This window comes from Mirounga leonina, unplaced genomic scaffold (assembly GCF_011800145.1).
Source record: "Mirounga leonina isolate KUSES-001 unplaced genomic scaffold, KU_Mleo_1.0 Mir_165, whole genome shotgun sequence".
Classification (NCBI taxonomy): Eukaryota; Metazoa; Chordata; class Mammalia; order Carnivora; family Phocidae; genus Mirounga; species Mirounga leonina.
In genome coordinates this window covers 18,248,120-18,265,740 of record NW_023270415.1, presented here as the reverse complement: position 1 = coordinate 18,265,740, position 17,621 = coordinate 18,248,120, and the positions used below count along the sequence as shown (strand labels likewise).

Below are 17,621 nucleotides of genomic sequence, written 5' to 3'. Positions count from 1 at the left end.
TTTTAGCCATACAGAGTTGGAGGTGCCTTTGTAGTCTTCCAGAGAAAATATTAAGTAGACAATTGGATATATAAAGCCAGAGCCCAGTGGACAGAAGAACATGGGTGTCTTCACATTGGTTATGTGGTCACTTAAATGGCCATGATGAATGATACTGCCTAGATATGGGAGGAGAGAATATTTGATGAAATGCTCAGTGTAGTTTCCCATAAAATCTGGTTCTTCCTGTCATGTACAGATGACCCTTCCTTCCTCAGTGTAACAGATGTTTTACTATTTTCATCAATGTGGCTATTCTTTTTCTTTAAAGGGTATGCACATAAATGGAGATTGTGGTGTGTTAGACTATTGTTTTTCTAGCCATGATTTTACAGTCTGCTGTGGTCCAGGGAAGGAAAACCAGTTTGAAAGAAATAAATGTAGATTATAGAAAAGGAAGCAAATGAATTGATCCCTGAACATCTGCCACAGGGATACCTATCTGCTCCCATTCCCCATAGGAAACTGTATGCTCAGAAAACATGGTGATGTCCTTGGAGAGGTTTTATAGCACTGTCACTGCACAGATATTCTTTGGGCTTTTTCTCAATAGGTTGTTTCCATGGGCAACTCAGGCAACTGTCCATGGGGTATAGCTCTTTTTTATGAAATGGTTTCTCCAGTCTCAAAAGCAACTTTTATAAAACAGCTTGTTTATACATTAGGGATTTCTATGGTCAGAAGTTTGTTACTTGTAGAGTCAGAGATTCATTCAGGATCCAGGGAGTCTGCAAAAACATAGAATCACAAAACCATTAGGGAGCAGTCAGTAAGATAAGATGTTCCAAAGAAGTGAAACTGAGAAAGTTTGAGATTGTAATGTATGGCTCAGTGATAAGGTTAGCAGTGCCTGTTCAGAAGAACCAGGCTGCAGGAGTGCCCAGTGACTGAGGAAGCACAGTCAGTGGCTTAGACTCTTATAACTCCAAATGTCATCCTAAGACCAGCAGCATCAGCATCAGAAATGCAGAATCTCAGCTTCTGCTCCAGACCAAATATATCAGAACCCGCATTTAATAAATGAGATCCCTAGGTGATTCTTAAGCACATAAAAGTTTGAGAAGCACAGCTCTGTACTACTGTTTCAAGAAGTGTAGCGATGGTAGGTTAACAGATAGGATAAAAGCCATAGGGGAGAGAGAGATTAGAAATGGAAATGCAAGAGAAAGAAGACCCCAAGAAGAGAAGGCCTATGGAGAAGGGAAAAGATCAAGAGGACTGATTAATTTGAAAAAAGAGATGGGACTCTTCCTTTGGTCACAAAAATAGGAAAGAGGAATGGAAGAAGTGTGAGACCAAAGGCAGGAAACAGAAAACTCTGTGGGCAATGACCCAGTTCTCCCCAATAGACAACAAAGTCAACCACTGAGGAGGAGAAAGAGAGGTCTGAGACCAAACAATACTCCATAGTTTAAATTCAGAGGGCTCTAGTTTAAATGACATTTACTTTTGGTTAACATTCCTTTGCATTTTTTTCCTGTAACTCCTTTAAATAAGTATGCATCAATGTATTAAAATATTAAAACTTCACTGGCCATTTACAATAAAACTTCCATTTCTATAAGTAGTTGATGAGACATGAACTCCACTAGGGCCAACATTATATACCTTGATGACATATTAAGGCAAATAAACATCATGGTTGCAAAAATGTATAAAAACTTGAAAGAATAGTAATATTAAAAAAATCTTTACCTATAATTTTTATGTCTGCAAAGTTTGCTAAATCAATAAAATAATCTGAAAAGTTCATCTCACAGTCAGATGTATTAGTGATTTACTTCATTGGTCTTCTGATGACCATTTATCATGAAGTAAAGCATCTTCAGAATGAATGGTGGAAATAAAAAATTTGATGTGCCTGCCTCTTAAGATAAACTAAATATTTGATTTATAAGACACAAATGAACAAACCACCATGGCCTGTCATGTTTTTCCAGTTTCTGATTTATTCAACTTCTGCTCAATATTGATCCTGACAAGCAGAGTAACCCAAAGATAAATTTATTCACTCCACAGTTTAGTCAGAAACAAGCCAAAAATTATAGATTTTCCCAGGCAGATGATGACAAGCAGTCAGAGGGATGACAAATGGCTGTCTTTAGATTTAGTTAAGACAGTTGGACCAGACATTTCCGATAAAGATTGGAGCACGCTGGTCAAATACAGGTTCATCAGTGGCCATCATTAATTGTAGAGCAGGCACTGCCAGTTACTGCAGGCGCCTACACAGGAGCTCGGGCACCAGCCCTGCATGGGAAAAAGAATCGGTTCCTCAGTATTTTGCAGCTCTCCTCTAAGTGATAGCATGACATGATCATTTATCAAACAGAGACTGTCCAGAAAAGTGTCTGCTCCCTTCAGTTAACACTGAAGGGCAGGAAAGCGAAAGCATTTTATTAAAGACAGGAAGGCAATGAACTACCAGAGCGTATCCAAAGGGTAATCATATTTCAGCACAGGATTAGTTTAGTCTTAAATAAACATACACTGGAGGGAGTATGTCACGGGTCATTTATCAAGTGAGGAACAATTAACAAAACTCTACAGGATTCTTTTTATCTATATAAATTTTAAGTTTTCTTATTATTGTTATTACTTAACTTTTGGATGATGGGCATCATATTCAACACTACAAAAATACAATGCACAGTTCCTTCCTTAGAAGCTTTTAGACTAAGAGAAATACAGTGAAACTCTCACATAAAATAATCATGGGGCTGTATCAAATGCTGTTAAACAAATGCTGTGAAGAGGAAATAATCCAGGGCCCAAGACTGAAAGATGAAGCTACAACTTTTGAAGACAGCTTTCTTATAAGAAATCAACTACTAGTCAGTGAGTCAGAAGTTTATTCTTCCTTACAATTTTTGTTCTCTATTGACCAAAATTAAGAGAAAAGTTATTAGCTGAGGGGTGGTAGGGCAGACAAGACAGAGAATTAACATATTATGTCTGCTTTGTTCCAGGCACTTTATGTGCCACAACAACTAATCCTAACTATTCACACTTTATAATGAGAACACAGACTTGTCTAAGGTCATACAGTAAGCTGCAGTGCCAGGAAGGTTGGGGTTGTCTACTTAAAAAAAAAAAACTCGTATATTTTTTTCACAAATTATTTATTTGGATACCTCAGAGTCTAGTACAGAACTCAGCCCATGATTCAGTACGTATTTTGTTGAATAATGAAGTAGGTAGAACTGGAAATATTTTTACCATTTTACACAAGAAGATATTGGTCTCAAGAAGATTAAGAGAAATACCAGGTGCTCTGCAGTGGGTCCTAGACACCCACCCAGCTGTCCTTGTAATTATTCCCCTAAAATACCATTCCTTCATGTAGATAGAGGCATATAGCTCCAAATTTGTTACCTCCATGATATGAAAGAGTTTTTGTGGGGATTTTTTTTCCACGTAAGTTCTACATCCAACATGGGGCTTGAGCTCACTACCCTGAGATCAAGAGTCACATGCTCCACTAACTGAGCCAGCTAGGTGCTCCTTGTGGGGATTTTTAATATGTGGAATGAACTGTTGTCACCCGCTCATAGTAAAAAAAACAAAACGATTTTCTGGGGCGCCTACGCCTAGGTGGCTCAGTCGGTTAAGCTTCCAACTCGACTTAGGCTCAGGTCATGATCTCAGGGTTATGAGATCAAGTCCGGCACTGAGTTCCATGCTGGGTGTGGAGACTGCTTAAGATTCTCTCTCTCCCTCTACCCCTGCCCCCTCTAAAAACCAAAAATAAACAAACCCAAAAAAAATGATTTTCTAAAATCTAAAGAATAAATGCAGTCTTATCAAAAGAAAGTTTTCCAAAAATGGAAAAATGAAATATCTAAGTAATAAGAAACATGGATCAAGGAAAGAATAAGATGGAAAGTACAAATAGGTTAATAGATATACAAGGCTGAAAAGTATCAAGCTTTGAAGGTGAGGAAATGATACCAGGAATAAAAATACCAAGCAATGCATTGCCAATTACTTTTAGCTTTGTAATTAAGAACACATATGAATTAATCTATACTTTGTATTTCTTAATTTTCCCTATATCCTATAATTTTGGTCTTGGCTTGAGGAGAACAAAGGGAAGAATCATAGGTGTTTGCCTGTTGCTATTCTTCAGAATTTTCATTAACTTTTAATTCTTAACACCTTATTCTTTTTTTTTTTTTTTAAGATTTTATTTATTTGACAGAGAGAGATAGCGAGAGCAGGAACACAAGCAGGGGGAGTGGGAGAGGGAGAAGCAGGCTTCCCGCTGAGCAGGGAGCCCGATGTGGGACTCGATCACGGGACCCCGGGATCATGACCTGAGCCGAAGGCAGACGCTTAACGACTGAGCCACCCAGGCGCCCTTAACACCTTATTCTAAAGAAAAGTTATTCACCTAGATGTGTACAAGATCGATTAGTAGTATAGTAGACCATTTTATTCAAAAAAGATTTGTGGTACACCTTCTAAGTACCTAGAAAAGCAGTAATTAGAGCTAGAAAGCAGTAATTACCTTTAAAAACAGTTAACTGATATCAAAGAAATATTGATGATTATGAAATACTTGTGTCTTGCTTTTTCTTCTCTAATTATAGGATTTGGAATTTCTACTGAACAAGTTGATGAAGCTGTGGAAAATGGATCTAAATGGAAATCCTGTTTGTCTCAAACCTAAATACAGAGACAGACTGATACTAGTGTCCAAATCACTGGGTATACATTTATATTATATTAATATAATTTTCTTAGAGAAAGAGAACTGGTTAACTCTTCAGTTAATTTAACATCAAGCCTTGAAAAATATAAATATGATGTCTGAATCTATGAAAATAGTCAACTTTAAATTCAATATTTTAAGTAAAAATAAAAGTTAAAATTGAGAAATAAAACATGAAAAATATCTGCTGTTCAGAAATAATTAAGGCACCACATACCCTTTCTTTAAAAATGTGTAGAACTTGCTGACCTTTTGTCAAATTCTCATTGGCACAAATCCTCTGAAGATCCCAAGAGACTGTTTAGTTCTTGGATCTGTAGATAAAAATTAATCAAAGTATTCATTGCTTGACAGTTGCCCTAAGAACGTATAGGGTTCCTTTCATTTGAAAGGGGAGCAAGGTAGGGAGTCCCTTTATGAGATCCTTAGAAATAACAACAGCCTGTTTATGCACTATACTGGGGGGTAATGGACCACAGCTCTTCACTAGGGACCAAGTCATACAACATTAAAAAGACAAGCACTGCCTTCTCACAAAGGAGATTCATGAAAGAGTTTCCTATATCTGAACTTCTGTGACATGCTATACTTGGGTATAAAAACTAATGCATGGCAAAACCATTTCAAAACTCATAGCTGTAGTAAACCTTGATTAATCATGATGCTAGTGCAGTGGTTCTCTTGGGGGAGGGAGGGGTTGACAAAGGGTATATCACAAAAATCCAAGATTTTTCAAAATACATATGCAAGGGTCACACCCTGCCCACCACCATTGACCCCACCAGCCAGGGGAAGGAAACAGAAAATACACCAGGAAAACAGTCATGTATATTTTTTGTAAGTTGTGCAGGTGAATCTGCAATGCACATTCCCTCAACTCTCCATCTCCTTCCCTTCCTGCCCACCACACACAATTGTATTAATCCACTTCCCTTAGGAAGTAGAGTAAATACAACTATTGTTAGATGCTTAAGAATCTTACTATGTTGGGGCGCCTGGGTGGCTCAGTTATTAAGCGTCTGCCTTCAGTTCAGGTCATGATCCCAGAGTCCTGGGATCCAGCCCCGCATCGGGCTCCCTGCTTGGCGGGAAGCCTGCTTCTCCCTCTCCCACTCCCCCTGCTTCTCCCTCTCCCACTCCCCCTCGCTGTCTCTCTGTCAAATAAATAAATAAAATCTTAAAAAAAAAAAAAAAGAATCTTACTATGTTCATGGAACCATTTCTGGGAACACTTCTCATTATATAGTACTGTGGGTGATGCAGTAAAGAATGTGGAGATAAGGTACTGATTTCCAAATAAACAGGATTTAGTCAAAAATTTTTTTAAATAAATCTTTTCTAAACATATTTTGTGATTATAAAACTAACACACATTTCCTTTTTTTTAAATTTTAAGTAGGCTCCATACCCAATGTGGGCTTGAATTTACAACCCTGAGAGATCAAGAGTCACATGCTCTACCAACTGAGCCAGCCAGTCACCCCTAAATTAATACACATTTCTTATAAAAATGCAGAAAATACAGAAAAGAATATTAATGTCATTCATAATCCCACCATAAATCTGCTGTTAACACTTTAGTATATGTTCTTTCAGTCTTTCCTCTTTGGTTCTAGCTTGTCTTACTTTTTTTTAAGATTTTTTTTTTTTAATTTGAGAGAGAGAGCACTAGAGAGAGAGAGAGAGAACAGGCAGAGGGAGAGGGAGAAGCAGGCTCCCTGGTGAGCAGGGAGCCTGAAATGGGGCTCAATCCTAGGACCCTGGGATCATGACCTGAGCAGAAGGCAGACGCATGCAACTGATTGAGCCACCCAGGCACCCCTAGCTTGTCTTATTTTCATGTCTTTTTTTTCCTAAATGCAAAGCCAAAAACAAAAAGTGAATTGAGGACCTGGTTTGATGTGTCCCAGGTAAGGACTGTGGAGAGACATGTTTTGTAAGTAACTCAGTCCTCACCAAACAGAATGACAAGCCACACATTTGGTTTACTTAGCCTGAGTGGAAATAAATTTTGTGTTGAGAACAACTCATTAAAAAAATCTCATAGGTCTTTGATCTTATGTCCATTACCTGGCTTCCCCTCCTGAACCACCTCTATCTGATCATTTCCTAAAAGAAGAAATCAGGCTTACTAAGGCACAGTCTCCTAGTCATTTCTCAGCTCTGTCCGCAACATAAACATGGGGAAAAAGGGATCATGGTAAAAGATTTGGATTTTCATTCCTTATCTTTATAACAGATGTTTTAAAAATATGTATTGATTTACACATATAACACCCAAAAATACACTAATAAATTATACAATTACTAATAGAAACAAATCTGGAAAGATATCAATAAAACCAAGTGGTTGGGAAAACTAAGCATAAAAGAATGACCTTTAATATAAAGTTGTAAGTACAAAGATGCTTGATAATAAAACATTTAGCCGATTTCTTACATTATAATTTGGAGAGTACTAATTTCAGTTAAAATAAGTACATGGGACAATATATGGAAACAATTATACTTCTAGAGTTTATGGTTCTAAGTTTATATTTCCAGTTTCATCACTTTATTTTGTACTTAGGATCTAACAATATTATGGATCATATTTAAATGGCAATGTTAATACTTTCAGTAGTGCAATCAGTATCAGGATACTGTCACTTTCCCTGTAAGAACATGATTTAAACATTTTTACTACATCCTTTTCTCATTCTGTATTCCAGTGGAAGACATTACATGGATAATGAAAGAAAAATGTGTAATTACCTTACAAAACTACTATATAGCAAATTTTGTTAGAAAGAGATAGTCTTTTTGTCAAATGAAGGCCACATGTAATTACATATAAAACAAAATGTCCTATAAAGGAATAGTTTGATATTTTATAGTATATGTAGTATATATACATATACAATGGAATACTATCAACCATTAAAAATTGTGTTTAAAGAAAGACATGGTAAAATGATCACAATACAATAATAAAAATTAGGATGTAATACTATATAAATAGAGAATTCCAACTTTATATAATATACACACATACGTAGATAGAACACAAAAAAATGTTAAAAATATACTATTAGTGGGTTTTAGTGATTATTTTTGGTTGTAGAATACAGGCAATATTAATTTTTTTCTTTTCCCACTTTTTGTATTTTCCAAATATCTTACAGTATACAAAAATCATTTTGTGTAATTTAAGATGCTCAATTTTCAAAACTTTTTTAGAGGAACAAAATGTAAACATAGCTGAAATCTTCATAGAACCAAGAGGCCAGCTTTGTGGGTTGTCCCTATCATATCCTATGTCCTAGGAGACAATAGTGGCACCTGGGTGGCTCAGCTGGTTAAGCCTAGGATATAATAAGCATTATTAATGTATGTGCTTTTAAAATACCACGCTAAATGTACAAAATTTCTTATTCACTTTAACATAAAATATATTTTGCTTTTTCTTAAGAATAATAACCATAATATGGAAATGAATAGATAATATCTAAATTTTGTTGAATATGACATTTTTGTTTTTAAAAAATAACAATTTACATGTGGCCCTAGAAGGGAAACCATACATCAAATTGTTTACAGTGACTATCTTTGTCAGTGATGGTAAGGAGAGTTATGGATAGTAATTACAGAGTCTTATGTTTTTTTCACCCTGTTTCAGTTGTTTATAATAAGCACATATTCCTTTTGAAATCAGAAAAAAAATAATTAAAAATAAGTAAAAGCTCAACAAAAACAAAGAAGTTGTATAAATAAGGTATTTTTAAAAGATATTTATTTCAGCCTCTGGTGTAGTTTAAGTTCATGTGCCTTAAACCAAAAATATATATATTATCTATATATTTATATATAGTATTTTTTAACATATATATTTTTCTATAGAATTTCTCGATGGAAAAGAAATTAAAAATATGGAAAGACAATTCCTAATAAATTGGAAAGCATCCAAAGATGCCAGGAAAATCAGCAAGAAAAGGAACACTAAAACCGAGGATGCAGGTAACTCAAACTAAGTAAGCAGGCTGTCATTCATTAGTTAACCACTTCTACTAAAAGAGAGAATATTCTACTCAACAACAACAAAAAATGCCAAGAAGTAAGAGGCTTTTATTTAGAATTTTTTGTTTAAGATTTGGGTTGTTTTTTTTTAACTTATTTACAATTTCTAGGAAATTTTACCTATAATGTTTACATATGAAAGTGGTAGCTACTGTCAACAAAAGCTGTGTTTGGTTCATATTGAGTTTGACTGTGTCAGCTATGAAAACAGAGTCATGAGGGTGGAGGAAAATGCATAATTTTAATAGCTGACAAAAGTGCATGATATTAATTATGCAAATGGTGAAACAACAATCAGCTATGTAAATTGTGAAACCTAAGTTGCTAGTATATGTGTTTAGCAGCAGTGCAAAAATCACATTTTCCATGAGGATACAAAATAAAAATGTATGACAACCACATCTGTGGCCTATACTCTGTAGCCTGTCCCTTTTCTTACATACATGCCCCAACAGTTGAATATTTTGTTTATGATATGCTTAAGGTTACAATACAAAGGACAGGTCAACTTCCCTTGCTTAACTTATACGACTAAATGTAGCCAAGTGTAACATGTAACAATAATCTTTACCATACTTGCGAGCATTCTAGAATTCATTCATCACAAATTCTATAGTCCACAACATTGGAATGAACCTCTTCCTCTGTTCCATGACAGTGTTTGAACGCTAATGGGCCTCCTATTTCACAGCTAATGGGATGGCATTGTAGAAAGGGGTTAGACTGAGGGAATAAGGAAAGGGAAACTACAACAGTGTAGTGACGCTTCATGCGTGGATACCGTATCCTAGGAGTTCTGCCACTCTAGAATAAGGAGGTTGAGGTGATGAGAAGCAAAGGTAAAAAGGCATGGAGCTCTGATGATTTTGCCATATCATGTCCAGTGAATATGAACTGTGGGAAATCGTTTCAAAGAATGGGACTTTCTGAACTGACAGTATACCCATGAGTGATGATGCTGTGTTGGCAATGTGAATTTTTCAAGATCTGAAATCTATAAAATGGACAGGCAGCATTTCTTCTCCTCTGTTTATTCCTGGCGGGCTTTGAAGAGCAGAACCAGACCGAGGGTAAGGATTGCAGTATTTCACATATTTTCAGAATTACAGCAAGGACACCAAAGTACCTTATTAATACTGAAGTATTCATAGAATTCAACACCAGCCCTCACCCAAAAACTGAACCTATTCTAAATATAATGTAGTTTCCTTCATCTTAATAGATTTTAAAAATCCTTCCTCCTTCAGAAACAATTAAGTTAATTTATTTTTAACTTCTCCAATGAAATTCTACAAAACAACAATTAAAATGTGCCTTAAAGTTTATAATTTAAAAATTACACTGTCATTTGATTTTCTCAATAAAATCCTTATTAATTTCTTCATAATCTAGTGTGACCACTAACAATTACCAAAAGCAATCTTTAAAGCCATTATAGATACAGTAACAACAAACCATCTGAAAAGTGAATTAAGAAAAGAATCCCATTTACAATAGCACAAAAGAGAATAAATATACCTACAAATAAATTTAACTAGTAAGAAAAAAAAAAGAATTGTATACTGAAAACTACAAAACACTAAAGAAAGAAATTAACAAAAAAATGGAAAGACATCTTATGTTCATGAACTAGAAAATTTAGTATTGTTAAAATGTCCATAATACCCAAAGCAATTAACAAATTCAGTACCATCTCTATCAAAATCCTAATGGCATTTTCACAGAATTGAAAAACAATTCTAAAATTCATATGGAACCACAAAAGACCAGAAATAGCCAAATCAGCCTTGAGAAGGTTAGAGGCATCACACTTCCTGATTTCAAAATATATTACAAAATACAGCAATCAAAACAGTGTAGTCCTGAGGTAAGACAGATATACAGATAGAATAGAATAGAAGGCTCAAAAATAAATCCATGCATAAATGGTCAACTGATTTTTAACAAGGGTGCCAAGAATACACAGTGGGGAAAGGACAGTCAAATGTTGGGAAAACTGGATATCCACATGCAAAAGAACCCTTATCATACACCATACAAAAAATTCCACTCAAAATGGATTAAAGACTCAAACGTAAGACCTGAAACTGTAAAAGTCTAGAAGAAAACACTGGAGAAATCTTCATGACATTGGTCTTGGCAATGATTTCATGGATATGACACCAAAAAGCACAGGCAACAAAAAGAAAAACAAACAAGTAAACTACATCAAACTAAAAAGCTCATACACAGCAAAGGAAATAATCAACAGAGTAAAAAGACAACCTACAGAATGGGAGAAAATATTTGCAAACTATACATCTGATATGGTGTTAAGTTCCAAAACATATATAGAACTCCTACAACTCAACAGAAAAGAAAAAACTAATATCCAGATTTTAAAATGGGCTAGGGACTTGAAAAGGCATATCTCCAAAGACCTACAAATGGCCAACAGGTATATTTTTAAAATGCTCAATATCACTAATCAACAGGGGAATGCAAATCAAAACCACAATGAGGAATCACCACACACCTGTCAGATGGCTGTTAATCAAAAAACCAAAAGACAACAAGAGTTGGTGAGGATGTAGAGAAATTTGAAACTTGTACACTACTGGTGGGGATACAAAATGGTGCAACCACTATGAAAAACAGTATGGCAGTGCATCAAATTTTAAGAATAGAACTACTATATGATCCAGCAATCCCAGTTCTGTGTATTCATTCAAAAGAACTGAAATTAAGATTTTGAAGAGATATTAGCATTCCTGTGTTAATACAGCACTAGTCACAATAGCCAAGATGTAGAAACAACTTAAATGTCCACTGACAGATGAATGGATAAAGAAAACATGGTAGATACATATACAATAAAATACTATTCAGCCTTAAAAGAGAATGAAATTCTGCAACATGTGACAATATGAATGAACCTTGAGGACATTATGCTAAATACAATAAGCCAGTCACAGAAAGACAAATACTGCATGATTCCACTTATACGAGCTATGTAAAATAGTCACATTCAAAATCAAAGAGTAGAATGGTGGTTGCTAGAGGCTGGGGGAAGGAGTAAATGGGGAGTTACTAATCAATGGGCATAAAGTTTCAGTTAAGCAAGATGAATAAACTCTAGAGATCTACTGTACAAAGTTATACCTACAGCCAAAAATAATGTATTGTACATGTAAGAATTTGTAAGTAGATCTCATGTTAAGTGTTCTTACCACATACATTAACAAAAAAAGCTTCTGCACAGCAAAGGAAACAAACTAAAAGACAATCTACTGAATTGGAGAAGATATTTGCAAATAACATATCCAAGAAAGGATTAGTATCCAAATATATAAAGAACTTATACAAGTCAAGACCAAAAAACCCCACAAATAATCCAATTAAAAAGTGGGCAGAAGACATGAACAGACATTTCATCAAAGAAGATATACAAATGGTCAACAGACACATGAAAGATGCTCAACATCACTCATTATCAGGGAAATGCGAATCAGACCTACAATAAGATATCACCTCACACCTATCAGAATGGCTAAAATAAAACCAAGAAAAAACAAGTATTGGCAGAGATGTAGAGAAAAAATGCACTATTGGTAGGAATCCAAACTGAGGCAGCCACTGTGGAATACCATATGGAAGTTCCTTAAAAAGTTAAAAAAAGAACTACCCTATGATCCAGTAATCACACTACTGGGTATTTACCCCCAAAATTCGCAAAAACTAATTCAAAGGGATACATGCACCCTTATGTTTATTGCAGCATTATCTACAATAGCCAAATTATTGAAGCAGCCCAAGTGTCCACTGATAGATGAAAGGATAAAGAAGATGTGGTGTATATATACAATGGAATATTATTCAGCCACAAAAAAGAATGAAATTTTGCCATTTGCAACAACATGGATGGAGCTAGAGAGTATAATGCTAAGCAAAATAAGTCAGTCAGAGAAAGACAAATACTGTATCATTTCACTCATATGTGGAATTTAAGAAACAAAACAAATGAGCAAGGGGGTAAAAAAAAAGAGACAAACCAAAAAACAGACTCTTAACTACAGAGAAAAAACTGATGGTTACCAGAGGAGAGATGGGTGGAGAGATGGGTGAAGTGAGTGAAGGGAATTAAAGAATGTACTTATCATGATGAGCACTGAGTAATGTATACAATTGTTGAATCATTACATTGTACACCTAAAATTAATCTAACACCATATACTAACTATTTGGAATTAAAATTAAAAATTTGTAATTTTAATTAAAAAATTTTTAATGTTTTTAGCACAAATTTTTTAAAAGCCATATAGAATGTTACATAGTACAGAAGTATCATTTCATACCTTGCTATAGTTGCTATTATAATAACCATTAATAATTTAAAATGGAAAGCACTCTAGTGGAGGAGGCAAAGAGGGGTAAGGGAAGAAAAGAGAGGTAATTTTTACTGTACTAAACATTTCAGAGATCTATAAACATCATTGCATTTAATCATTATAACCTATGGCAAAGATTATTATTATATCCATTTTGTAGATGAGAAAGCTGAGTTTTAGAAGGATGAAATAACTTGTCTAACGTCACAAAGACAGCAGTGATTAATCAAAATTATTTAACTTCATCAAACAGCTTTGGCTTTTAGTGACGACTCTCGCAATGACTGCCTGAATTGTGCTTGGATATAAGGACAATGATGTCTCCTCTACTTAGAAATTCACTTCAGATTGGTGGGAATTTAGGAAAATCTGCAGATGTGTAAACATGATACTGTAAACAAATAATTTTTATAAATAAAAAGGAACTACAGAGAAAATGGGATAATATAAAAAAATTTTTAAGTATTCTAATAGATTATATGATTTACTATATTGAAAAATAATCTCTAAGGTCAATTAAAATACAATTGAAATTGAAAGCTGATTAGCTGCAAGAGAAAATTATCTGAGTTTTCCTCAGGAGTACTTAGTTATTCTCCCTTGGCCGCTTGTAGAGATCCTTCTCTCTCTCCTCCTACACATTTGCCATCCCCATCCAAACACAATGACACAGTTCTGAGCCTTTCAGGCTTAACATCAGTGACATCTGTGGATACATGTATGTAGCACATGATAACTCTATCCTTAAGTATGTGGCCAACAAATTAACACTATGGTCTTTATACTAAGGCTCTGTTATTACTGCTCAAAAGAAATGGAAAGCATGAATTAAAGTCTAGGAGATATGTTATGTATTTTTAAAATCTACAATATACCTTCAGGTCTTTAGAAGAGCTAAGATGAACCATTTAAAGATACACTTGTACAACCAAATACACTATAAGTGAACAGGAATTCTTAGGAAGATAGTAATTTCTGTATTTCCTGACCTTTTACGTATTTTTTTATAGCCTTATAAATTTGGAGCTGTATATTGGGGATTATGACAAGATTTATGCGGATTATGACTTCAGACTTCAAGGAGCTTATGATAAAAAATCTTGTCCTAAATATAGCCACATAACTATATAACTCAAATTTGGAAACAAAATCAAATACTTAAACAAAATCCAAAATATATGCATATCTTTTAGCATATACTTCTGTAGTGCTTCTATGGAAACATTGATTTATTCATTTAATAAATATTTATTGGGCACCTTGGATGTACACAAGACTATGCTAGACACTGGAATTAGAGGTGAATAAAACAGTCCCCACTTAAAGGGAAATAACTGCTGGAAAGGGAGGAGGATCTGTCAATAGGGAAATGATGTGGAATGTTAAGTTTCAAAATAAAGGTATGAACATACTCCAAAAACCATACATAACTAATCTACTCCCTAAAGGTTAAACACTCTGAAAAACTAAACTCAGAACAGCAGAATGCAAGTCTGTGATATTTTATCTGGGATATTAAGTTTTTAATTGGTCTTATTTTGGATCTATTTAATTCCATTTCATAAATTATAATTTTGGATTGTCTAATGCTGTCATAGTCTATGTTTACAATTTAGTTATTAGTTTCAAAGCAGAACGTTTTTTTTTAAATATATTTTTTAAAGATTTTATTTATTTATTTGAGAGAGAGAGAATGAGACAGAGCACATGAGAGGGGTTAGGGTCAGAGGGAGAAGCAGACTCCCCGCCAAGCAGGGAGCCTGATGTGGGACTCGATCCAGGGACTCCAGGATCATGACCTGAGCTGAAGGCAGTCGCTTAACCAACTGAGCCACCCAGGCGCCCTCAAAGCAGAACCTTTTATCTTTGTATACTACAAGTAAATTTGAAACAATGCATCACATAGTTCCTGTTTATTACCCACAGCTGGGTAAGCCAAAATTAGTCTTTTTCTCTGATATACAGAGATACCTTCCAAATGGAAATGCATCCACAGAAAGCTCCCAAGAATATAATCCTAAAATTATTGAAGATATGGGGTAGGTTCTTTCAAATATTTGTGATTTCTCTTTTTTGGGAAGATGGGACACCCTGTCAACAACACAGAGGAAGAGAGGCCCTCCAACTGTCTCCTTGTTCTTGGGTCTCAATTCTTGACAAAGCACCCCCACCCAGCCCCAAAAAAGTTCATTGTTGGGTCTGCCCAAATAATCACACTGTGATGGAACGACTAGTTCAAGAAGAGATGGGAGTCACAGAATAGATATACTCACTGAGGTAGGGCAAGTGACTCAGGACAGTCCCAGAAGCAGCAGGTAAAGATGTCTGAATGAGTAGGGATCATATCAAAGGAGCCTGAGGCCTAGTTGATGATAGGTGGTCCACTAATGAATAGATGACTATGCCAAGGGTATCTAGTAGCAGATAGGAGGGACAACCCAGAGCATTACAGAGGTAGGCTACTTTCACCACTTCTCCAGACCAAAGGTTCTTAATCTGGTATCCTTGAAGGAGAAGTTTCATTAGATTCTCAAAGGGGTTTATGATCTAAAAAATTAGTTGAAGAGTCACTATTCTAAACCTTGAGTATATGCATAATGTAGCTCCATATGAATCAGCTCTAAGTTTCCTGATAAGGAGAAAATTGCTTTTTTAGTTTTAAAAAATGATATTGCTTCAATGTAAAGATAAATCATACCAGAAAATAAGTTCATTTATTCATAAAACTAATAGGTACCTGCCATATGCTGGGCAATACTGGATATAAAAACTCAAATGAGATACTCCTGATCTCAAAGGTCTTACAACAAGCTAGTTGGAGAGTCAAATGTGATACAATTATTGTGGAGTGTGATAAATGCTATGAGAATTATAAACCAGATCCTAATACATCCTATAAATTATTCATTCAAGCTTTTCTCATTTATACTCAATATAATTGCTCTATTGATCTTTCCAATCATATCATAGTAGTCATTACAATATAATGAAGGGGGCAACAGCATATTTCATTGAGAAAGTAATCAGAGCCAGTGTACATACTCTAGAATAGATTTCCTTTTTCCCAGAACTGCTTGCTGAAGGCCAGATAAGTTTGTCGTGAGACCCTCTTTGCAGAGTCCAATCAAGGGATGGTGACTTAGCATTCTTTAATGGAGCCAACCTAAAGAAGACCTATGAACAACACTGCTTAACTGTCCTACCCCCATTCCCTGAAGAGTGGCTTAGGCTTGTTGGGATGGAGGCATAAGGGAGAAAGGGTCCTGTGAGCCTGGAAAATGCTTTATTCAGGGAGAGGAAAAAGGATATGGAGTCTGAGCTCATCTCCACTCCAAAAACAAACAAAAAACACAGAAGCTGCGTGAGAGTTTGCTTAACTGCTTACGTCTGTTGCCATTACCATCAAAACCTGAACCACTCTATCCATAGATCACCCTGGTAGTTTCTTAAAAGATTTACATAATTAGTGTCAATTCCACAACAGTGTTCTTTAGTTTCATTTCTTTGCCAAGCATCTTGAAAGGTCTTGCTAATATGTCATCAAGGAGGAAAGGAAAACAATAAAAAATGAACATAGACTCAGAAAACAGTGTTGGTAAATTCTATACATCACCACACACACACTGTTAGATCAGTTGTGAACTGTGGCACATACTGCATATTCTATAGCCCCAAGCAAAGCTCTAATCACTAGGACTGCACTGACAAAACAGCAAATAAATCATTCTATCCTCATTTCCCTAACTAGGAACACTAAATACAGAGCTAAGTGAGTCTCTAACTACTATGTACTGCAAAGACAGGATGCTCTAAAAGAAGCCGGCAGAATAGAGAGGTTCCTGTGAAGAGATAAGAATGTCCTGCTTTTACCACTGTCCGTGAAGTCAATTATGTTCAATCCCAAGTCTTCAGTTTTATAATGTGAAAAATATTACATAAATATTTTTAAAAATTATTTCTTCAGGTAACATTTTTACTGAAGGCATGCCAAAATATCATTTTGGTATCATAAAAGATTTCTTACCAAATGGGAATATCAGTTCTACCTCTCTTTAATAAAAGGTGACCAATATGGAATTTCATTAAGCTCTTGATATAGATTTTTAGGATGTGCTTATCACTAACATTTTACTAATTTAGCATAAAGCTAGGAGATAATGAGAATAAAGTAGAAGGTCATTAAAGTGTTAAAAAAAAAAAATACCCAACCCTCAGGGTGCCTGGGTAGTGCAGTTGGTTAAGCTTCTGACCCTTGATTTCGGCTCAGGTCATGGTCTCAGGGTCATGATCTCAGGATTGTGAGATCCAGGCCCTTGTCGGGCACTGCACTGAGCACAGAGTCTTAAGACTCTCTCCCTTTCCCTCTGCCCCCTCCTCCCCCCCCCACGCACAAGTGCTCTCTCACTCTCTCAAATAAATAAATCTTAAAAAAAAACCCACAAAGA

The 17,621-nt window shown here is 35.3% G+C and overlaps 1 protein-coding gene across 1 annotated transcript in view; it reads left to right on the top strand.

The window, feature by feature from the left end:
• Nucleotides 1–17,621, top strand: part of PPP1R42 (protein phosphatase 1 regulatory subunit 42) — a 47,220-nt gene that overhangs the window by 25,675 nt on the left and 3,924 nt on the right. The window contains 3 exon segments of the mRNA XM_035012257.1: nucleotides 4,632–4,749; nucleotides 8,633–8,771; nucleotides 15,057–15,215. Coding sequence (XP_034868148.1) covers nucleotides 4,632–4,749; nucleotides 8,633–8,771; nucleotides 15,057–15,215 — 416 coding nt within the window.